The sequence below is a fragment of the Meleagris gallopavo genome, chromosome 7 (genome assembly GCF_000146605.3).
Source record: "Meleagris gallopavo isolate NT-WF06-2002-E0010 breed Aviagen turkey brand Nicholas breeding stock chromosome 7, Turkey_5.1, whole genome shotgun sequence".
Lineage (NCBI taxonomy): Eukaryota > Metazoa > Chordata > Aves > Galliformes > Phasianidae > Meleagris > Meleagris gallopavo.
Window position 1 is genome coordinate 34,853,162 of NC_015017.2, and position 20,959 is coordinate 34,874,120.

The 20,959-nt window shown below is 36.9% G+C and overlaps 1 protein-coding gene across 1 annotated transcript in view; it reads right to left on the reverse strand.

The window, feature by feature from the left end:
• NCKAP5 (NCK associated protein 5) overlaps positions 1–20,959 on the reverse strand; it is a 94,993-nt gene that overhangs the window by 63,291 nt on the left and 10,743 nt on the right. Inside the window, 1 exon segment of the mRNA XM_031554326.1 lies at positions 16,122–16,271. Within this exon segment, the coding sequence (XP_031410186.1) occupies positions 16,122–16,271 (150 nt within the window).

Below are 20,959 nucleotides of genomic sequence, written 5' to 3' on the forward strand. Positions count from 1 at the left end.
AACATATAATTGAGCACCAACAGGAAGCATAAAGCTGAATGTACTTCCTGTAGTTAAGATATAAATGGTATCCATGACAGGATGCAAAATGTGTATATACTTGATAAAACACAGAAGTATGAGCATGGAAAAAAGCAGGACTCCTGTTTTTTATCATTTATCCTCTGCACAAAGCAACTGTGCCCACAGCAGGAGATTGGAACTAGATGATCTTTAAGGTCCCTTCCAACCCAAACCATTCCATCATTCATACTAAGAGCACCTTGGCATAAGGCAGTGATCTGTGCAGAGAACCAGGCAGTCACACTGAAAACAATGCTCCTGGCCTGCCTGAGGAGAAGCAGCTGATGATGGGAAGTCAGGAAAGGGGAATACTGGAGCTCATTCACCCTTCCCATCCATTCCTCCTTAGGGGCACCTCCCTAGAAGCATGTACCTAGGATGAAGGATGAACACCATCACACAAATGCGAGATCTAAGAGTGAAATTTTATGCAATGAACAGTGTATGTGTGTCACAAAAGTGGCTTATTTTCTAATGTTCAACTATTTACACTTAGTGATCTTTCCCCCTGCAAACTCTGAAGCAGAGGCAGCTGCACAATCCCTTCTTTCCTCTTGTTTGAAGTGATTTGTCTCCATTTATAACACGCCGTCCCTGAAGAACTCCGAGGCTCTCACTCTAACAGATTTACAGTGCTTCCCCATGTAATATTAACAGGCAGTTACTGCCTCCATCAAAGAACTAAAAATAAAATCCCTAGTCTATGAAAAAAGTATTTGGTCCTGAAACTGTAACTGAAACTCAGATTCTTACAATTGATGTAGGTAGATAAGGGCAAGTAGTGTGGACTTGATTCATCCTGAAGGACATTTGGTGTTTAATATTAACCCGATGTTTAACCACATCCATAGCTTTCTATTCAGAACCCTTAAATTAATTAATCCTATCATATTTCTTCAGTTGCATTTGTTTCTTTTCTTTTTTTTTTTCTTCTTTTTTTCTTTTTTTCCTGGCAGAAAGACCAAATTGTTCAGGGAAAACTCTAATTCTTTGAAATTAATACAGAGCAGTTGCAAACCTCTGACTGCCTACGGATCCAAGACTGAAATGTGATGAAAACAAATGGTCAGTGAAACCATTTTCAAATAAAATATTTGCTTTCATTTGAAAATAAACTTTCTACAGAAGATTGAGATGAGATTTAAAAATTGTACTGATATATATACACGCATATATACAAAGATTTGTGCAGTACAAGTATTTGCAGGGCTTTAGGTGCTTCAGAAATAATATGTATGGCAATCATTTTTTTTTTTAAGGTCACTTGACTAAAGACAAAATACAAATTCTTTTTAAATAAAACAAAAATCAGATGTTTAGCAAAACTCATATGCTTTTGGGACAGTATTCCAAGCAATGAGAAGGACAACTTTAGAATTATATAAAACTTTAGACAACGTCTCCTTCAAACCTTTGCAGTTTTGACCATGAGGTTATTGACACAGTCACAGTTTTCTATTTTCTGTGATTGCATTATCCACACCTTGCCGCGTAGCGCACTCAACTCCGAAGTTAATCTAACACAGAGCATCAAAAGAATACAGCTTTCAGATTTATGTATGAAAATTATTATTTGGACAACTTTTTCTAACAGAATCCATTTCTTATTTTTCCCCACTTTGTTTAGCTGGGATTTTCATACTGAATGCAGGCAACAGTACTATCAATTCATGGCCTTGGGAAGCAAGCATGCAAAAGAAGCCCAAGAGACAGATTGTCTTTAGAAGACCCACCTCAGTATTTGCTTATAGGAATATGCCACAAAGGCCTTAAACTTGTTTTCTTCAAAAAGGTGAAACTCACAGATTTAACCTTTCTTCTTAGCAATTATAGCATAGCTTTTCAAAGTCTGGCAGGGCACACTACAATAAGCAATTCAGTAATAAATTAATTCTAAAAAATAGCGATGATGTATTTTTCCTTTATAAAATTAAAACAATGGTCAATGTAACTAAGTAGAAAAACCCTGAAATTAAGTAGAAGAAAGCCAGGGATTTCACACATCTTAAGGTAGGTATATTTTTTAGATTTCTGGAAATTCTATTTATCCAGATCAACTTTTCTCTTTTAAAGCTTACACGTTTTTTTTTCCTAATACTACCAGAACAAACACGGAATGAAATTTCGCAGATTAACACGAGCAATGGTTTCATGCTTGAACTCATACTTCCAGGGCTCTTCATACACCCAAACGGAAGGGATGTTAATAAATGATGGTAAAATGCAAACGTGGATCTAAAGTTGGTAGTCTCCTCACGGAACACCACATACCCAGCACTCTCCACTCCCAAAGAAATTAAGGAACTGAGAATGCTTTAGGTTGGTAATAGAAAGAGAGGATCCAAAACTATCAAGGATTCCTGCCTTTTTTTTTCCTGTATATCCTTCAATGTATGATAAACAATATCATTCACTGTCTCCCTAAAGCAGTTATTTGGGTGTTTACTGAAAGCTGAGGCAACAAATGTTTTGCCTTGTTTCAGGGAAAGACAATGATTAATTTTTATTAAGAAATATTTTTTCCCCTAATTATTCAAAGCCATTTCATTTAGTTAAAACAAGAATAGTTCTACGAAATAGACTAATTTAATCTGACAGCCTGGAAAACACTTAACCCATATACTGAAATGTCATATCCATTCTCTGTGTGATGAGAAACTCAGAGCAGATCCCTGATATCCAATGATTCCTTAAGTAGGAAAACCAGATTTTCTAGTACAAAAAAACATGTATGATTTCTAATGAAATGGCAAAAAATACCTAAGTGGTATTCCTTTTGCAACAGATTTAAAGAATTGCATGATTTTATCATTGACACAATCAGAAAATATTTTTAAACACAATAAAATACAAAATAAATTATTTTCCTCATTTTACAACATATTTTATTCTAGTCCTTTAAAGTTAAAAGGTTTCCACCACAATATGCTATTAATGTCAACCATTTCACAAGTCATAACGTAAATTTATAGCCAGTTTCTCTGTTTTTAACTACACTGCAGCACTGAGTTATTTCTGAAGGCAAAGTTTCCTGCAATTCCCGTTTCTTCATCACAAGTCACCCACAAGTTAACAGCCCCAGGTACTCAAAAATGAACTTCTTTTGATGGCTTCAGTGATGTCTCTCCCTTCCAGGTAAGGAGGTGAGAAGCAAAGCAAAGCAGAACAAGGTAATGGTTCACTGTGTTACAAACAGCACCGAACGGCATACAGCATGCAGAAATTGTTTTGTAGCCAATAGCTAACTTCTAATAACTGAATCACAACATTACTGTTCATTTCTTACTAACAGAAATGAAACTCAAGTTGCAAACATCAGCTTCTGTCTTCTGAAAGCTTTGAATGCTTTTCTTTTTCTTAAAAGACAGAGGAAGTACCAAACAATGCCCTCATTGCACACAGTCGTATGCAGTAGGCTGAATTCTTCATGGATATTTGCTAAATGTTCTGCTCATTTCATTTTTAATCTTTGAGAGCAGAACAGTGAATTTGCAAAGTAATTGCATTTTGCTCAACAGAAAAACAACACAGACTCTCTTCCATCTCTTTAAAAAGTTTCAACAGCTTGGAGCTCCACCTGCTTTTCCTGCCCTGCAGATTATGCTCACTTTATAGAATAAGAAGCCCTTAGAAGCTGCCTGGTGTGGTAGCCCCCATTTATCACAGGGAGGTTTTACCATCATGCCAGTGATGCCAGGTGCACCGACACTGTCTGCTCGGCTTGGCTGAGCAGCAAGCATCCTCTTTAGGTGACCTTTCTCACCACCCCACCAAAATGGCTGTGACCAAAATCTTGCATGGCTTTCGAGCCAATGGATGTGGTTTCTCTGACAAGGAATTGGGAGAGGAATGCCAACTGCACAGGGCTCGAACAGAGCCTGACTAAAGTCCATGTCCCACAGTGCAAAAGAGAAGACCTGCCCATTGGGAAGGCTTTCTCCTAAGTAACACAGAAATGTGCCAGAGTTGTTTTTTCACTTGGGTAATTGCACAGCTTTATATTTCATGAAAATAGAAAATATGAAGCTGTAAAGAAACATAAACATTAAGGTCAGCTACATGGAAAGTAAATCTAAGTTTAATTATATATTATGTGCTATGATAAAATACTAAATACTTTCCTATTATTTATTTAATCTTCCTTTTCAGCATAGAGAATTTATGTCTGACTTTATCTGCTGTACTTTTATTTACTGGCAGACTATACCTCCAAGAGGTCCAAGAGAAGCCTTAGACTACACTCTAAGGGAGCACATAACAAACAGCAGAAGTTGTTAAAAAACACAAGCTTTGGATAACAACAGCACTTTCATATGGATTGTAAGAGAGGAAACAATTGTTTCTTAAATGCTACATGTGTTACAGATAGGACATTCATTAATGTACTGTAGTTAAAGTCACTTGCTTTTTAAAAATAAGAATGGAACGGTTTAAGTCAAATTCTGTGAGATTTGGAGGTGCTCCACTAAGAAGCTTCGGCATAAAAATTGAGGGATTCCAACAGCTTGCCTCTGTTCTACCTACTGAGCCAAATTCACATCACACATGAATAAGCACAACTCAAGAGCTGCCACTGGAACTGCACCCACCTACACAGGTCCAAATTTGACACAAGATAGCCAAATAAACTAACACTAGTACTAAGCATGAGGAAATGTTGCTGTTATCTTATTTCAAGCTGCTGTTCAAAACCAGTATCAGTGATTAATCCATTGGCCTAAAGGGAAAACGTGGAGAAAAGAACAAAAATAAATCAATGCGTGAAATACTATGCAATGTAATATATACCCAGGATCGATCATATTACTGCTCTGTCAGTACAGTCTGCAATTGGGAAATATCCCTGCCTGGCAGAGGTCACTAGCAGGGCAAATCAGTTGCTTAAAAACATCAGAAGTTCTCATCTCGTATTTCTATTCAATTTCTCTGTGAAAAATAGTTTTCTCCTAATATTAGCACGTCCTTTGTTACGATGAGCTAAGAATGCTTGGTTTTACCCATGTAATTCAGTAAAATTTTGAATAGTTACCCTTGGGATACTGTGAAGGACAAAATATTTGATAAAAAGAGTATAAAGAATGCTAGCGCTGGAATAAAAATAACAATAATAATAATAAAAAATACCTGTCCCACAAAGAAGGACCAAGAAGACACAAGTTGTTTCCTTAGTGGTGAGGTTAAGTCAATACTACACCAAGCAGCTCTGCAAAGATCTACTGTGGTTGGCTCAGAGGCTGCTATGGTATTGTTCTGCCAGGGCTAATATCCTGGATTTCGAGAGAATTAGTCCCAATGAAAATGATGCTTCTGCTACCTGCACTATCTTACCCGGCAGGGCACTGTATAAAAAGACTATTTTCTATAAAGCCATGTAACACAGCTTCTTTCTGTGTTTCACTCATCCTACTTAAGTTTAATCAAATTAATGTAAGTATTCAGTGATCAATTACCTTCGCATGGCACTGGGGAGACATTACAACATCTAACAGAAATGTCTTTGTGGCAATATGGATCAGATTTAAAGTTACAGAAAGATCATTCATTGATTACTTAAGAAAAAGAATATTATAACTGTCATTGTTGGTAATTGAGGTTAAAGCAGAATGGCATTAAATGCAATATAGAATGGCTGAAAATTGTCCAGAAGCAAGCAATAGACTTTTCCTATGGTCCAAGGCAGCAAACTCCTTTAGGCTTAGAAGAAGAAAAAGGAGAAGCCTTAGCTGCTCGGTTGCATGACCTCTCCACTGAAAAACTTGTCTCAACTATAAGCCAGTAAGAGGAATGCTAACCAAGAGCAAACGCAATGCAGGAGAGGAAGAATTTAGCTTCTCATGGAACACCCAAAATAGTCTCATATAAAAACCACAAGCCTCAGGTCTATTTCTTCATCTGATCCAAAACGGCAGTTACCATAACTTTACAAAGGACTATGCCTGGCACAATAACCATCTCTTGGTATTTTAGAGTCAGATTTGTTAGTACTCTTTTTTCCTTTCCTTACAACTTACCAAAAATTTAAAAGAAAAACTTGGTCTTATGTCTTGCTTCCTCTTTTTAAAAACTTTTTTTTTTTTTCTAGAACACTTCAATACTAAGACCAAAACCATTAAAATCAGAAAGATTTTTCTTGAAGAACGTGTCTTTGTTGGAAGACAGTAGGGAAACTTGGAAGTTATGAAGGGGAGCAGTTGTAATTACTGACTGGATGCTTCTCTCATAAATAACAGCTAAGCCCTGCATGCATACATACTAACCAGAACACATGTGCTGGAAGGCACAGTTATCCTGGGTATTTGTGTAGAAAGGGAAGAAGCTCTGCCCTCTAGATGGCATGATGCACCTGCATATCCCAGCTACAACTGCAGAACCCTGGCAGGCAATTTAATTCCTCCACCTGCACAGGCACCGTGGGCACGAAAGATGAGGTGGCAGTTCTGGGTCTCAGCAGAGAGGTGACATCTGCTCATGGCTAAAGGCAGAGCAGGGGCTACCCCTGCCGAGGACCCAGTACGAGCTGTCTGTTGGGAGGCAGGGAACAGGTGCTCAGCCTGAGAAGAGACAGCACAGAAGTCTGTCCTGGCAGCCTATGGGAGGGGGAGCTTACAGCTGGCAGCAATGGGCAGCATGTGAAAACCATTAATTCAAAAACATCTAAGAGGGGAGAAAATAGATTGTTTTGATAAAAAAAAACAACACCAAACTCCTCCTACTTAGCATTTAATAGAACTGCGTATTTGAATCAGTCAAATATATATAAAAGGATATATGCATGGATATGCATGCAGATTTAATGTATCAGTGAATGTAAGGTTACATTATACTTGCATACAGGGTTTTTTTTTTTTTTTTTACTGAGACACTGAAATTACATATTTGGTTCATGATGATCAGGCATCTGCAGAACCACTACCAAAAATCACAGCCCTGTGTAATGGACCAAAATCAGACTATTCCATATTTGATGTATCTATTCTCTTTATATATTTATAACTGATCTTAAAATCTGTGCTTGTCATCATGACAGATTAAGCAGATTTAAAAATAACTGAGTATTTTATGCTGTAGATTGTGAAAGTGGCAGCATAGTAAAGGCAGTGAATATTGAATTTCACAAGTATGTTAACTGTTAAGTCTTCACATGTGTAGTTAGACATACAGACAACAGCAGAGTCAAACCCACATTGTGACAGGCACTTCTACGATGCAGGTCAGTGTAACTCTGATAATTCTAGTAATTTGGGTGTAATTATAGCTGGCCAGAATCTCAGCTGTAATCTCTAATTTTGTATTCCTGCAGAGATGGAAATCACTACCAAACTAAAAAAAAAGTTCATCACCATGTGAACCTCACTATTGTTTCATCATTTTCCAAGACTAGTGAACAGAAATGTAAAGAGAAATTGTTTTTTCTATGCAAGAGTCATAAGGGATTCAGTTCTAACAGCTGAGGTAAATTAGTTGGGATATGCAGCCAGTAAAGGTCCACAGAATACAGGGCTATTCTTCGTGGTGCTACTTTGACACAAACTGCAGCTATTTATTTAGCTTATGAAGTATATGACTTCCTTTACTGCCAGCCAAATTGCACACATTAGTATGCAAATTAAAAATATAAGATGTGATTCTAAAATCTGTTACAGAGAATTTTCCCCCTGAAGTAAGTGCCACTGTGAAGGATGAGAAGGCTTGGCAAAAGGAGATTTTGTAGAAGCCAGCCCAGAGTGCATACCTGATAGAGACTATTTAAAAAAACTCCCGAGTCCCACTCCAAAATGATAGATGTGTTGGAACAAACACAGTCACCTAGATCTATAACATACTGTTAGAAAATCTCATTTCACTCAGCAAGGAGAGTGAATTCTCAATTGCACCACACGCCTGAAAGCTATAAAAGGTAAGTTACATTATCTCCTGATTACGTGCAAGGAAGCACTATACATGGAGAGAAGGGCACTCAAAAACCACCATTATTTAAGTTATAAAAGTCAGACCAAGGCATCAGATTCCTTCATTGCAACCTAGCAGGGACTCTTTGTGCAGAACATGGTTACCATTTATTTCAATAGAGAAAATTTGACAAGCTTAATAAAACCAAGATGATTTTCCTTGACTTCCATGACTTACCCTTTCTCCACTGCCAACACCTATTTCTCAGATCTTCTGGCACCAAATCATTATTCCTATAGACGTATTCATTATTGTGAACTATTCAAAGAGTGTTTGTTACATCAGCCAAGTAAGTGCCACACAGAAAGAGAATACTCTAAGAAAAAAGCTATTACAATAATTCAGAATTATTGTAGAAAAACTGAATTTATTATCTGTTCTCACAATAAATACAAGGAATTACAGGAAGAACATTGAAATGTTGTAAACTCAATTCTCCTTAGTAAAAAGTTCTAGAGCTGAATATTTTCTCTAGAGGATCCTACAGTTTGCCTGTAATTTTCACGTGTGTATGCACCATCACTTAGCAAAAATGAATACTACAGGTAAAGTAAGCACATTTCTAAGCAGTATCCTGATTCAAACAGCAATGTAAATTAAAAATTCATATAAGAGATGGTTTTTTTCACCTCGAAGATGTTGGATTCACTGCCCTGAATCTTATGCTGATCTACTTGAGAAGATACAAATTAGGAGGAATGTAAGTTTCTCACTCTGTCTTTCTAACGTGAAATATCTTGCTCAAGATTAGGAAGCCATTAACTTTTACTAAAACCCAAAATCACTGCGTAAGCAAGCTGAAGGAGAAAAAAGCTGATACACACCAAAATTCCTTTTACTACAATCAAAATTCCTTTTACTACAATCAATGACAAATAAATGCAGTTTTATATACTGAACTCTATAAGCTTTCCATTTTAGAAGTCTATAGAACAGGAGTATTAGTCTGAACATATTGTGTTCATCACTGAATTAGCAAATTTTGAAAGAATACTACTGTCTGGGAATCCCATAGCAGAAAGAAGAGTCAATCTGAAAGTCTTTAGCTTTTCACTAGGCATCAAAGACTCAGAAGCTCGGAATATTGTGACCAAATTCAAAATATTTAATTTCTGGACTGCTATGGTGATGCTTCATGGGAGACACAGCTGAACATTGTTTTTCTAGACTTAGAAAAGAAAACAATACTAATACTACCTGTCATTTGGACTAGAATTCAAAAGAGGCACAAGGTTTGAGTTTAGAAACTAAGTACCTTAAGCTTTCATTGAAAACTAAGTAGTCAGAAAAATGAGATAGGCACAGCTTCTCCATGCCTTTCCCACCAGTCATGGAGGCAATGATTTAATGTACAGATTAATATTAAAACACTAATTTCAAGAGATGGAACTATTTGGTGGAACAGTGGGTCAGGAGTCCCTCTATAATGAGAATAGCAAATAGTTACAGCAATAACTAAGAGAGAAAATCTGAACAGCTCTTCCAATGGGCAGAGCTATTTTCAACCCCCCTGTGTAAATTCATATCCATATTAGATTTTTCTTGACTCTTGCATACCATGAACTTGGTATGACTTACATAAAAAAGTGCAAAGGGAGAGAGAAAATAGGATAGTTCCTTCAGCTCCTTAGTATTTTAAATGTCTGCAATAAGTTCACTCTTTTTTCTTAAATACTCATCACATACTAACTTAATTCAATTAGTCTACCCAGAAGGTTTGTATTCACATTCTATATCCAGATATTATTTTTATTAATATATCTCAGCTGACAAGGTGCATTCACACTGAAAGCAGTTCAGGTTGTGTGCCATCTAGCTTCATGCACTCATCTGCAGTATGTTGAATGGATGGAGAAGCTGCAATGGAAGATGTGAAGGGCAGGAAAGTGTGGCTTGGCAAAAACCGGGTACAAGCATTCGGCAAAGAGATCACAGAAGGAAAGGGTGAAAACAGATGGCAAAGAGGAAAGCATCCTAGAACACAAAGGAAAGGAGTGACAGGTAGCAGCCATGAGATTTGCTTCTCAAAGGTCAGAAACAACTGAGCCACTTAAGACCTACAATAGAAGATTCCAATAATCACAATTGATAGAATGAATTCTTCATGATAGTACTTATTCATGTTTCATTTGAAAATTTACTCATTTCTTGGATTGCCAGAGCAGTTTGACAGTAGCGTTACCAGCAAACAGCTAGAATCAACTGGGCTGTATCTGAGAGCAGTGATGAATCATTGTAAGCCTTTGTACAACTTTGGAAATATGATTTTTCCTGCTTCATCTACTGATCCCTCACTATTAAAAAAAGAGTTCTTAGGCACAGCTTAGAAAACAAATTATAAAAGTCTCCTAGAGGAAGGAAGAGTTAAAAGTAAAATAATCCAATAATTAGGATTAAGTAAGTTGGCCTTTGGTGATGCTCAGCACATTGAACCAAGTTATGTGAATGGTCAAGGCACTGGGAAGACGCCTCTGGCTCAACCAGATTGAATGCACTGGCCAGAACAAAACTGATTGCTGCAGAATATTTAAAACATTGCTACAAAATATTTAGAAGTTACATCATTTTTAAAGGCAGTAGAGGGATTCAAATTCCTTATGAGCTGAAGTGAAGCGACAGCATACACAAGTTTATCCAATTATTTTCAGAACTACAGGTTCTTTGCCTCTAGATAATGCATGGCTTTTTTTTTTTTAATGAAAAATGATACAATTATTAATTTTCTTATCAATTTACATTGCAATATGTGGAAAAAGAGAAGGGAAAAAAGGAGAACCAGGCAAAAGCAAAACAAAATCACACTCCTAAAGAATAAAGCTCTCTTCTTGAAAAGGAAATAAGTCACCTTCTCCTACCTCCTTTTTATCTCTATTAAAAACACGTCTCTCTTTCTCTACAGGGCAGTAAAAGCATAATATGGGAAATACTTGACATACTTTCTCATTTGTTTAATGGTGATGATACAAAGGAAATTACCCATTTAATACTTTTGAACATTTAGATTATTATCCTGAGTGAGTTTTCTCCCAAAAGTTCAATTTATTAAAACAAAACACATTTTTCTATGATGAACTGCAAAAGGGCAAGAGGGCAAACTTCTATAATTAAAATTAGAGTTCTTCTCTAGCAGATATTGGTTTTACTGCAGCTTAGTTTGCTGAAACTTATCACTGAGTCTCACTCACTCAAAAGCAATCAGATTTTCACAAATGGATTGGGCTTTTTATTTGATAATTTCAATGTTGCAATTTAATGTTGCCATTCCAGTGGTTTGCAATTTGATGCAAAGATGCAAGGTTGTAAGCAGCCTTCAATAATTAGTTTTCAGGACCAATGGAAGTTGTGCCTATGACAGAAGATCTGGAAAGGAAGTTAGGACATTCAGCAAACCAAGGCAACCACTTCTTTGCTATTGATACTTGTTTTAATTGTTATGTATATATTCTGTGTTTAGCAAGGTGTTAGTTGTGTCCCTTCATAGGCTATAGTGGACAAATAATCTCTTTTGAAGAGTAAAAACCTGCCCACATCAGAGAGGTTGGAATTAGATGACTTTTTTAGGTCCCTTCCAAACCAAGCCATTCTGTGATTCTGTGAAACCACCCCCACATAATCAAACTTCATGAATTCCCCATAGCAAGGTAATGGTACACTGCACAGGTAAAGAGAGTAGTGGAATAGGACTGTGTCTGTGATCACAAGAGGCATGCACACTCAGTCATGAAACAGAACACATGCTAGCAAGAACATGATATTGTAACCTAAATGCAGACACTGCTCATCCCATGTCAGGTGGATGTACTGCTTGGTGCACTGCGTGATGCATCATTCAAACCCTCTCCTGCCATACAGCCCAACAAGTCTCACAGGAGGCAGCACACCTGCACTTCGGTTACAACAATGACATACTTCTGGTGATCTCTGGAAAGATGAGCTGCGGGCTCTTCAAAGGGCAAATAAGGAGTCAATTCTGTGTGTACCTGCACAGGGGAACCAGCACACAAAGAGGGCTGGAATTCAGATTCTTTTATTTTTCTTGCAGAATCACCTAGGATCTATAATTTAAACACAAACCTTTAATTCTGCCTCTTCTATAATCTGATTTACTCTATGCTTCATGTGTAAAATACACTACACAACCAGAGTAAGCCAGAGCAGTAAGGCCTGAGCTGTTTCCATGTCCTTGAGTAAAAGTATAAGAGTATGCCCAGACAGAAGGAGAGAGGAGAAACCAGCCAGCTTTACAAAGTATTTGACTGCATGCTCCATTCTAGCTCCTCACCTGTCTGCAGATACTGTATCAAGGCAGAAATGAAACAGATGATACAGGATGCACGAAATATGCAGCTGAAGCAAGGAATTATTGCAGCCTTTTTGAGTCTTCCTCCCATCTCAATTCACAATCCCTTTTCTTTTCAAAAAATTGAGGAGACATGCACGGTGTTAAAGGACATACTAACAAGAACAACAAAAAAATTGCTGCTGAAGGAGAGCATTTTCTGAAACAACTTTCACTAAGTACTCCTTGGTCATTTAGTTCAGAGCCCCATCACCTTGCTTCCTTCACAAACAAGAACTTTCTAAGAAAGCTGCAGCACTGCAGTGGCAAAGAACGAAGTCTAGAAGAACTCATACATTTCATAGTTAGACATAGTTAATTCATGCTGAATTATCTTCACTGCATAAATGCCTCTGCAAACGACAGACTTTAATAGGCCTTCAAAGCTGACACACTATTTATCACTGATTACATTTTTTAAATCAAAGTAACTATGCCTTTAACAGACATGTTTAGATTAAGACTGACACTAACACAGTATATCAGTTTAAGTCACTTGCAATTATGCAGGTGCTTGGGCAGCCTGTATTTCTGTCAGTTAAAGCTAAATTGAGGCAGAGAGCCCATATCCGCACTGAATAACGAAGCCCTTGTCCCAGGGGACAGATACTGCTTCTCAAATGTAGAATATTCCCAAAGTTTTCCTCTCTGCATTGTAACTGTGTGATGTCTTCTTGCTGCAAAAAGGTTGTCACAGTAATAGTAAGCATAAAATCTTGCTCTGAGGGTCTGTATAATAGCTAACATGCCCAGGAGGTCCAATAAAGCTTTGTGAAAAACTTCAGTTACACGCATATGGTTTTGGAAGTGTAACAATATTGTTTTAATGTAATTTTATATATATCTACATATAATCACTATTCAAGGGTTGATGCATGTCCGTAATGAACTGTATTTTTTGTACATAGCTGGCTACCATTAAGAAAAAAAGGTTATCTTGGTGAGTAATGAAAGAAGAAAGAAATAATATTCTACAAAGGAGTTCATGTTATTTGCTGTACCTCGTTAACATTTCAGTTTGTGAAGCACTCCAAATACACAGAGAAGTTATCAGGAATTTTTTTTCCTGCTTTGTAAGAGCTTTACGGCATTTGATCAAGCCTGCTGAAGTAAATTAGATGGCATTTCATGAGCAGCCAACTAAAAATGCTGAAGGCACAAAGGACTTCTGATATCCAGGAAATCGCAATTAATTTCAACTACATAAAATGGAATGCGAGGCTGCACGAACCATTTGTTATTTGTCACCTGTTTCATTTGATTAGAAACGTATGGTATTTATCAGTCCGTAGAGTGGAAATAGAACTTGCTGTAAACGATAAAGAATGTAAAAAGATTACAGGTATAATATACATATATCCTTCTTATCAAAGGATATGATAGCTCTCACTTGGGCAGACTACCAAGTCTCTATATTACACTGATTTTTATTGTTCAGTGAGAAAATTTCTAGGTTAAACAGAAGTTAAAAGCTAAGAAGTACTACAGACATTTTTTTGACAATACATTTGACAGCACCCAAGAATAAGAAAATAAATTCTAAACACAACTCCACTGATAAGGAATTCATTTAAAGAAAGTTCTTTCTGAAAATGAAGCCCTGTTTACCACTTAAAGCTGGTAATTTGCCAGTCAGTATCCAACAGACTGAGATCTGCAGCTTTCCTCACCTTGACAGAAATTCCAGAAGAAACCACCACTAACCTCGTATCTACCAAAACAGTAATCAACAAGAACAGAAAAAAAAAATTATTCTATGCATGGAACAGGAGCTGTTTTTGCCCACATAGGTGTTCGAAAGGGCAGAATCTAAATCTGCAATATTGCACAAATACTGACTAAACTATCCATTTAGTCCTGTGCTGATGGACAGCTTTTCTTTTTTTCTCTTCTTTCACTGCAACTTAGCTTGGACTTCTTCAACGTTTTTTTGTTTGTTTGTTTGAATGTGACCAATCAAGAGAAGGTATTCATCAGAAAATCAAACAAACTGCGGACTCAAAGCATCTGTATAATAAAAACACGACACCACTTGCTCACACTTTTCCCTAGATAAACACTGTAAACTACCTTTAAATACACATATATACATGCACATGTATATGTACAGTCCCTTATTACAAGAGAGGCAGCAGTAAGATAGGTAGGTGGAAGGATGGATGCTCTAACAGGCTAGGCTACATCCTGGCATAAGCAAAACTTGTCAAAAGCCAAACTGAACGAATAAAAAACAAAGTAATATAAAGAGATATGATTTTTTAAAGTGCTGATATTAATGAAATAAGAAAAACTACTAATGGAATGGGTCTCATATTTTCATTTACTTTCAGTATGTCATTTATAGGCAGCCTTCAGACTCTACAGTGCACAGATGGAAGACCAACTTCACTAAGTATTTTACTAGAATCACTGAATTTACTAATTGTGGATCTTGCAGTAATATCTAATCATGTAAAGTAAGATTAAAGATTCTGACACTCGCTTCACAGGAACTAGCAAACAGCAATTCCCTCCTCTTTATACAGATTAATAAAATATTTAAAGTAATTACTCTGCATATACTAAAGGATTCAAACTGTTAATTGCATATAACTAAAAAAAGCATGTAACAAATTAATAAACCACTGAGTCCTTGACATCACTATTTACATTCCTCAAGACAAAAACAAGTGCAAGAATACATGCCATTAAGCAACACACAATTAACAACATTTTGTTTTAATTATCTTAGACCACAATTAATGATGGTTCTGCAGTTCATCTTTCTACTTTGATAGCTACTTAGACTATTTACGTAGATTAATTATTGATGTATTGGAATTCACTAATATATGTTTTTAACAAGCCTCTGCATAACACTGACATCAGTGAGGGGATCTGTTCACTCACCTTCCAGGTCCAGATTCTGTCAGGCTTAAATGTTACTCTATACAGCTGGGCAATTTGCCAAAACTGTTAACAGCTGTGACATTACTGAAAAACTTCCTATCACCTGAGGACTTGCTACTCTTTGCATCCCTTGACAAATTTAGATTCATGTGTGCACTGTCTTTCCTGATCCCATCTCTGCATGTCTAGACATCATCCCTGTACTCTTCTCAGGCCACACATTCCTGCTTCCACTGCCTGTACTTTTTCTTCTTACCTCACAGTTTGACCAGCAGGTCTTTCCTCAGCCTTGTGGGCATCCTGCCTCCACTGCTTCATTTCTTATGCTGAGTGACAGAGAGCAAGTCACTCCTAAAAAGCTTGTAGCCCTTGACTGCAGCATTCCAGTTGTGTGATGCATCCCACCGCATTTCCATGACAGCAATCAAGTCATCATTTTGTAACTGCACGGTGGTTTCCAACTCCTGCTTGTTTCCCATTCTGCACTGGTGTAGAGGCACTTCAGCACATTATCACTGTAGAGGAGTCCTCCCTAATTTCTTGGAGACAATTCATAGGTATTTCCCCATTGCTTCCTAAATTGGCAGTGTTCCCTAGCTCTGCTCTGTCATTCAGATATACAACCTCTTCCCCAGCAGAATCTAGTTTAAAACTCTGCTAGTAAGCCCAGCTAGCCTGCTGCCAAGCACACTCTTGCCCCATAGATGCACCTCATCCAGTATCAACATGGTCCTGAGGTTGCATTAAGGTTATAGAACCTAACATGAGTATAGGTGAACTGTGAAAAATTAGATTTATACTACAGGGGAGATTCAGTGAGAATAAATGAATATGGCAGGGGGCAGAGTGAGCTTTTACGTGTGAAACTTGTATTTCTTACCTCCAGAGCTTTCAAACGCTCCAATAGCAATTTTGTCTTTTCTTTTTCCTCTTCAGTGCTGTTGCTTTCACTTCTTGAATCTTCATCTACTGCTGTATGATTCTTTTCCATACCTTCTTTGCATTTCCTACTGTCTTCTGACAGCTTTTCCTGAAACAATTTTTTAAAATGTCATTACAGGAAAGAAACTATATAGCTATCTTCAGATCTCCCTTTATACAAATTAAAAGAAGTTACTACTTATTGTACTTACTAAATGGAATCACAAAGGATTTGTTAAATATGCCCCTAGGCCAATTCAACACAAATGTATGCAGAAATAAACGACTACACTTACATTACACTTAGACTACTCATCTCTTTTTAATAACTTGAATTTTCTTTAAAAGTTGCAATGAAAATTGAGCATACTATCTTTCAAAGGAAACACTGAGATATAAAGTAGTTTATTATTAAGGAAAAGCAAACATCATGTCTGATGCACTTAACTTTTTCATCATCTTGAGCTAATATTTGATCTGCTAAATATTGGGCTAAAAACCAAACTATTACCCAAATGCTGATTTTAAGATCCACGCTAATATACAACTGACAGCAAATTTTTTGGAAGTGTACTCACTTCTTATAGGACACTCAGATTGGGTATTATTAGCTGCTGCTGTTTAATGGCTATTTAGTTTTAAAAGATGCCTATAAAAATCTTAAGTTTGAATGCTGAATCGCTCTAATACCATTAATTATACATCAAAGAGCAAGTAAAATATGAAGATTACAAGCAGAAAACAAAAACTCTATCTAAGCAAAAAAGCATGCATTTTCATGAAGAACCAATCTAACTGGAATAACTGCAAATACCTGATAACTCTTCAAGAACAAAACATTGTCTTAACTAAAATCCATAAGCACAAATGAATTACAAATCAGCACTGTGAATCATGTTTAGCCTCATCTTTTTAAAAATCGAGATAGATTAGAAATGGACAACTAGCATGTTAGAACTTAAATCAAAAATCAGTTTTACAAGTTATGGGCTCACTCAATGAATATTCTGACACCAACCATAGGCACAGAGCCTCAGAAAGTTTACTTCAAAGAGCCATTCCATCAGGCATCCAGCATTACTGTTGTCATGATCACAAAGGAACCGTAAGTATAGTCATGTTTTATTCTTGCTTGCTACTCCCTGGTACAGTGATAGAGCATCTATAAAAGAGCCATTAAACCATTTTCCCTTCAAGTTATCTTGATGAGTGCATTTCAATGAACTGAAAACCTAATTTAACATAGGTACCTCTTTGTTGTATTTCAAACACAAACAGTTATTTTTAGGAGAGAGAGAGACACACACATACTGGATGTGGCTCACATACGTAGAAGAGATAGAAGAAAGTATAGCCTGTGATATTTCATCACAGAAGGGGGAGTAATGCAACTTCAATCAGAGTAAATCCCCAACACCTATCACCTAAGAAAGTAACCCATTCATCTTCTAATTACAAAATCTGATGAACTTGGCACGGTAGTGGCATATTCAAGAATAAATATCCTGTGATATCGTATGATGTGCACAAGAATATCTCTAAATATTTAATACTGTTACCTCTGCTTGAATGTGTAAGTACAGCTCACCCATTTACTAATAAACCAGTGTATATCATGAACTCTATCTGGAAAAGCTGTAGATTAAATATAATTCGTGCGTAAAATCAAGTTACGGGAAGATGGCAAAAGCTTTGGGTAGGACAGATTCCTGCTAATGTTAAAGAAAGCTGCTGCAAGGAGGAGGCAGAGAAGGGCAAAAGAGAATCTTCCAAGAGGAAATATGGGTCTCCTACATGATGTTGATTAGCAAAAAAATGGGATAGAACAGCTTGCTCTTTTTTTCCCCCTAGGTTCCTACACTGCTTGTGTTACCACTGTTTGAAACTTCTAAAACGTCTCTGTTGTATGCCTCATGTATTGAACAATTAAAGTCGGGTCAGAAGTACAGCAAGGCAGAGCAAACGCTATCCTGCTGATCAATGCAGTTTCATTTCTATGAAGAGGTTCCAGGTGGAAACTGTGCTCTGGCAGTAAGTTGGGCAGGCAAAAATAATAGCAATGAAAGACGAACCAGAGCCCCACTCTTGATCTCCCCAGAGCAATTAGAATTCAAGACTCAAGCCTATACTGATATGCGAACAGCCTGATGAGAATTCTACAGTAAAGCTTCATTGACATCTCTAATACTCTATGTCAACAAAGAGACAATAAGAATATGAAATATTCAAATCTTTCTATAAGGAAACCAGGATTATGCTCTTCACTGCAGACCTGTTCCCACTGAAATTAATGAGAAACTTACTATCTAGTCCCATCTTGCAGAAGCATCTCAAGCTGGTTTAAACTGTTGCTGCTTTCTTGAAAACAACACTATGGTGCAAATCTAAAATGACCATCCTACCCTGACCATTATTTCGATATACTCAGTTTGCTCTATAAATCAAACAAATAGTATACTGATGATGAACCCTGTGATCAAACACTGCAGGTTCTACAGCCAATAGAAAACAACAGATGAAAACACAGCCCGCATCCTGGAAATGGCAAGCTTTTTAGAATCAATGGGAAGATATAAATCACTGAAGACACTGATCTATGAAGCCATACAATGCAGCGACCTGACTGAGACTCATTACAAAGTTGGCTTTCAGTTAGTTGAAGTAGAAAATAACAATAAATTAAGAGAGCAGGAAATATACTTGGAATTCCAAATAATAATTTTCCTGGAGTATGTAGGAATATAAATAAATGTGTAAAGCCAGTCTTGCCCACCTTTGAGAGCACTGGACAAGAAAGTGTTTCCACTTTTTATAAATAAGGGAGTGACCAAAGTGATTGGAAAGATCATATGGAAACTTGCAAAAAGATGAAAGACATCAAACTAGTTATTTTAGAAACCACATCCTCCTTTTTACCAGATAGGCAATAAGCTGAGCCTCTGGACCTAGCATTACTCACTGGGAGCTGAGTTCAGTGACCTTCCTTCAAGAAGTCATCTTTCCAAGGAACAGACAAATGTCAAAGGGATGCTTAGCCAGCTATTTCTTACCCACTGCCACCTCAAAACTGTACTTTTAAAGTTTTCATTGGTAATATCTTGGCTTGCCATTTCTTCCCTTTCTTCATTCTTATGTTGCTTTTTAGGAATTACAGCATACACACATGCAAAGGTAGAAAAAATGAATTCCATTTAAAATATTTCAATTTGCATCTACAAAGTATCAAAACAAGAAGGCTAGAAGTCTGATGATGCAAAGAATAATTAAAAAAAAAAGCTCAAAAGAAATCTGTTCTAGATTTCCTTTTTTTTACAATGAAAAAAATGATCAGGCATTAATTGGAATCAGGGCTCTTCTCTAGTAGTAATGACAAACACATTATGTGAAATGATCACATAGCTCCTCAGGCACCTCACATTCCAATTTTTCCTAATTTGCAATTTTACAATGCAGGAATTACCCATACAAATTAAAAACCTTTAAGAAAACAGAAATCTTTAACACTGTTAACCAAGCTGCCACAAGAGGAGACCTCATCAAACACATGAAAAAAGGAAGCAGCTGCAGCACAGCCTATGCTATAGCAGCCAGCATGAGAAATGGAGTCTCACACTGAGGAAGGAAGGATCTCATGAACCAATACAGGCCAGGAAACAACTGCACAGAAAGGTATCTGATAGTAGGGAGCAGAGAAGACAGAGGCAAGGCTTTTCTTGGAAGTTGCTTGATGAGAAGATCTTTTGAACACATTAGAACACAATCATGATCTTTTTTTAACATGAAGGTTGATACATGGTCACTGAAACAGGTTATCCAGAGGATCTTGAATCAGAGACATCGCAAAGTTCACTGGAGAAGTGGCTACAGTAATATAACTTGTTATAAATGAATCTGTACTTTACAGTACTGATTTAAACAACAATATCTCCCAAGGTCACATCACAAAATTCTGCTTGAGCCGAACAAGAATTTTAAAAAGATGGAGATCTTTGAGATGCTGATTTTCTCAATGAGCATTTGATGATGACTTGTTTGTCTGGAAGTTGACAAGTAATAATTAGAAATGGCATCCTTACTTACAGAAGCAAAAGATCATGCTCATATGATTAACGCAAATTCCTCCACAGAAGTGTAGCGTTTTGGATGCAATACAGTAAAGATCTCTCAAACTTTCTCTGTGCCATTTACAATGTCAGATTGTGATGCTAGAGTTCATTTTTTTTATTTTTAAATTCCTTTCAATTCTTCAACTTCTGAAATGTATATGTATATATATTGTATGTTGTACATATGACTTCATAAGGGTTACAAATTCAAATTATTCTGATTAATGCCTGCATTTTTCCAAATAGCACACGTAAGTCACACACACACACAAGAAAAAAATATATGTAGAACACATATTAACTTAGTTCTTATGATTGCTTAGAAACACTCGAGAAAAAACTGAGCATTTTTTGCAGTGTAATTACGAGCAGATTATATAGTCAGTGGTAGCACGCACCCCAGAATCCAGCCAATGTGGAGTCCAAGCTAACTAACTCAGCGCTTCAAACCATTTAGCACTTCTCATGAACATGTCTCAGAAGCTTCCCTGGGCCTTCCAAAAAAGGTAGGAACTGTACAGTGTCTTAGATTTCACTACCTCAATTGGTAATCCAGGTAGATTCTTTTAGTTATACTTTTAACACTTTCCTGCTGTCACAAAGGTACACTGTTAACCTCCAAAACCTGAGCTGCAATTTACAAAGCCATATACAGAATTGTGTATGTGATAATAAATTCTAAATTCTGTTT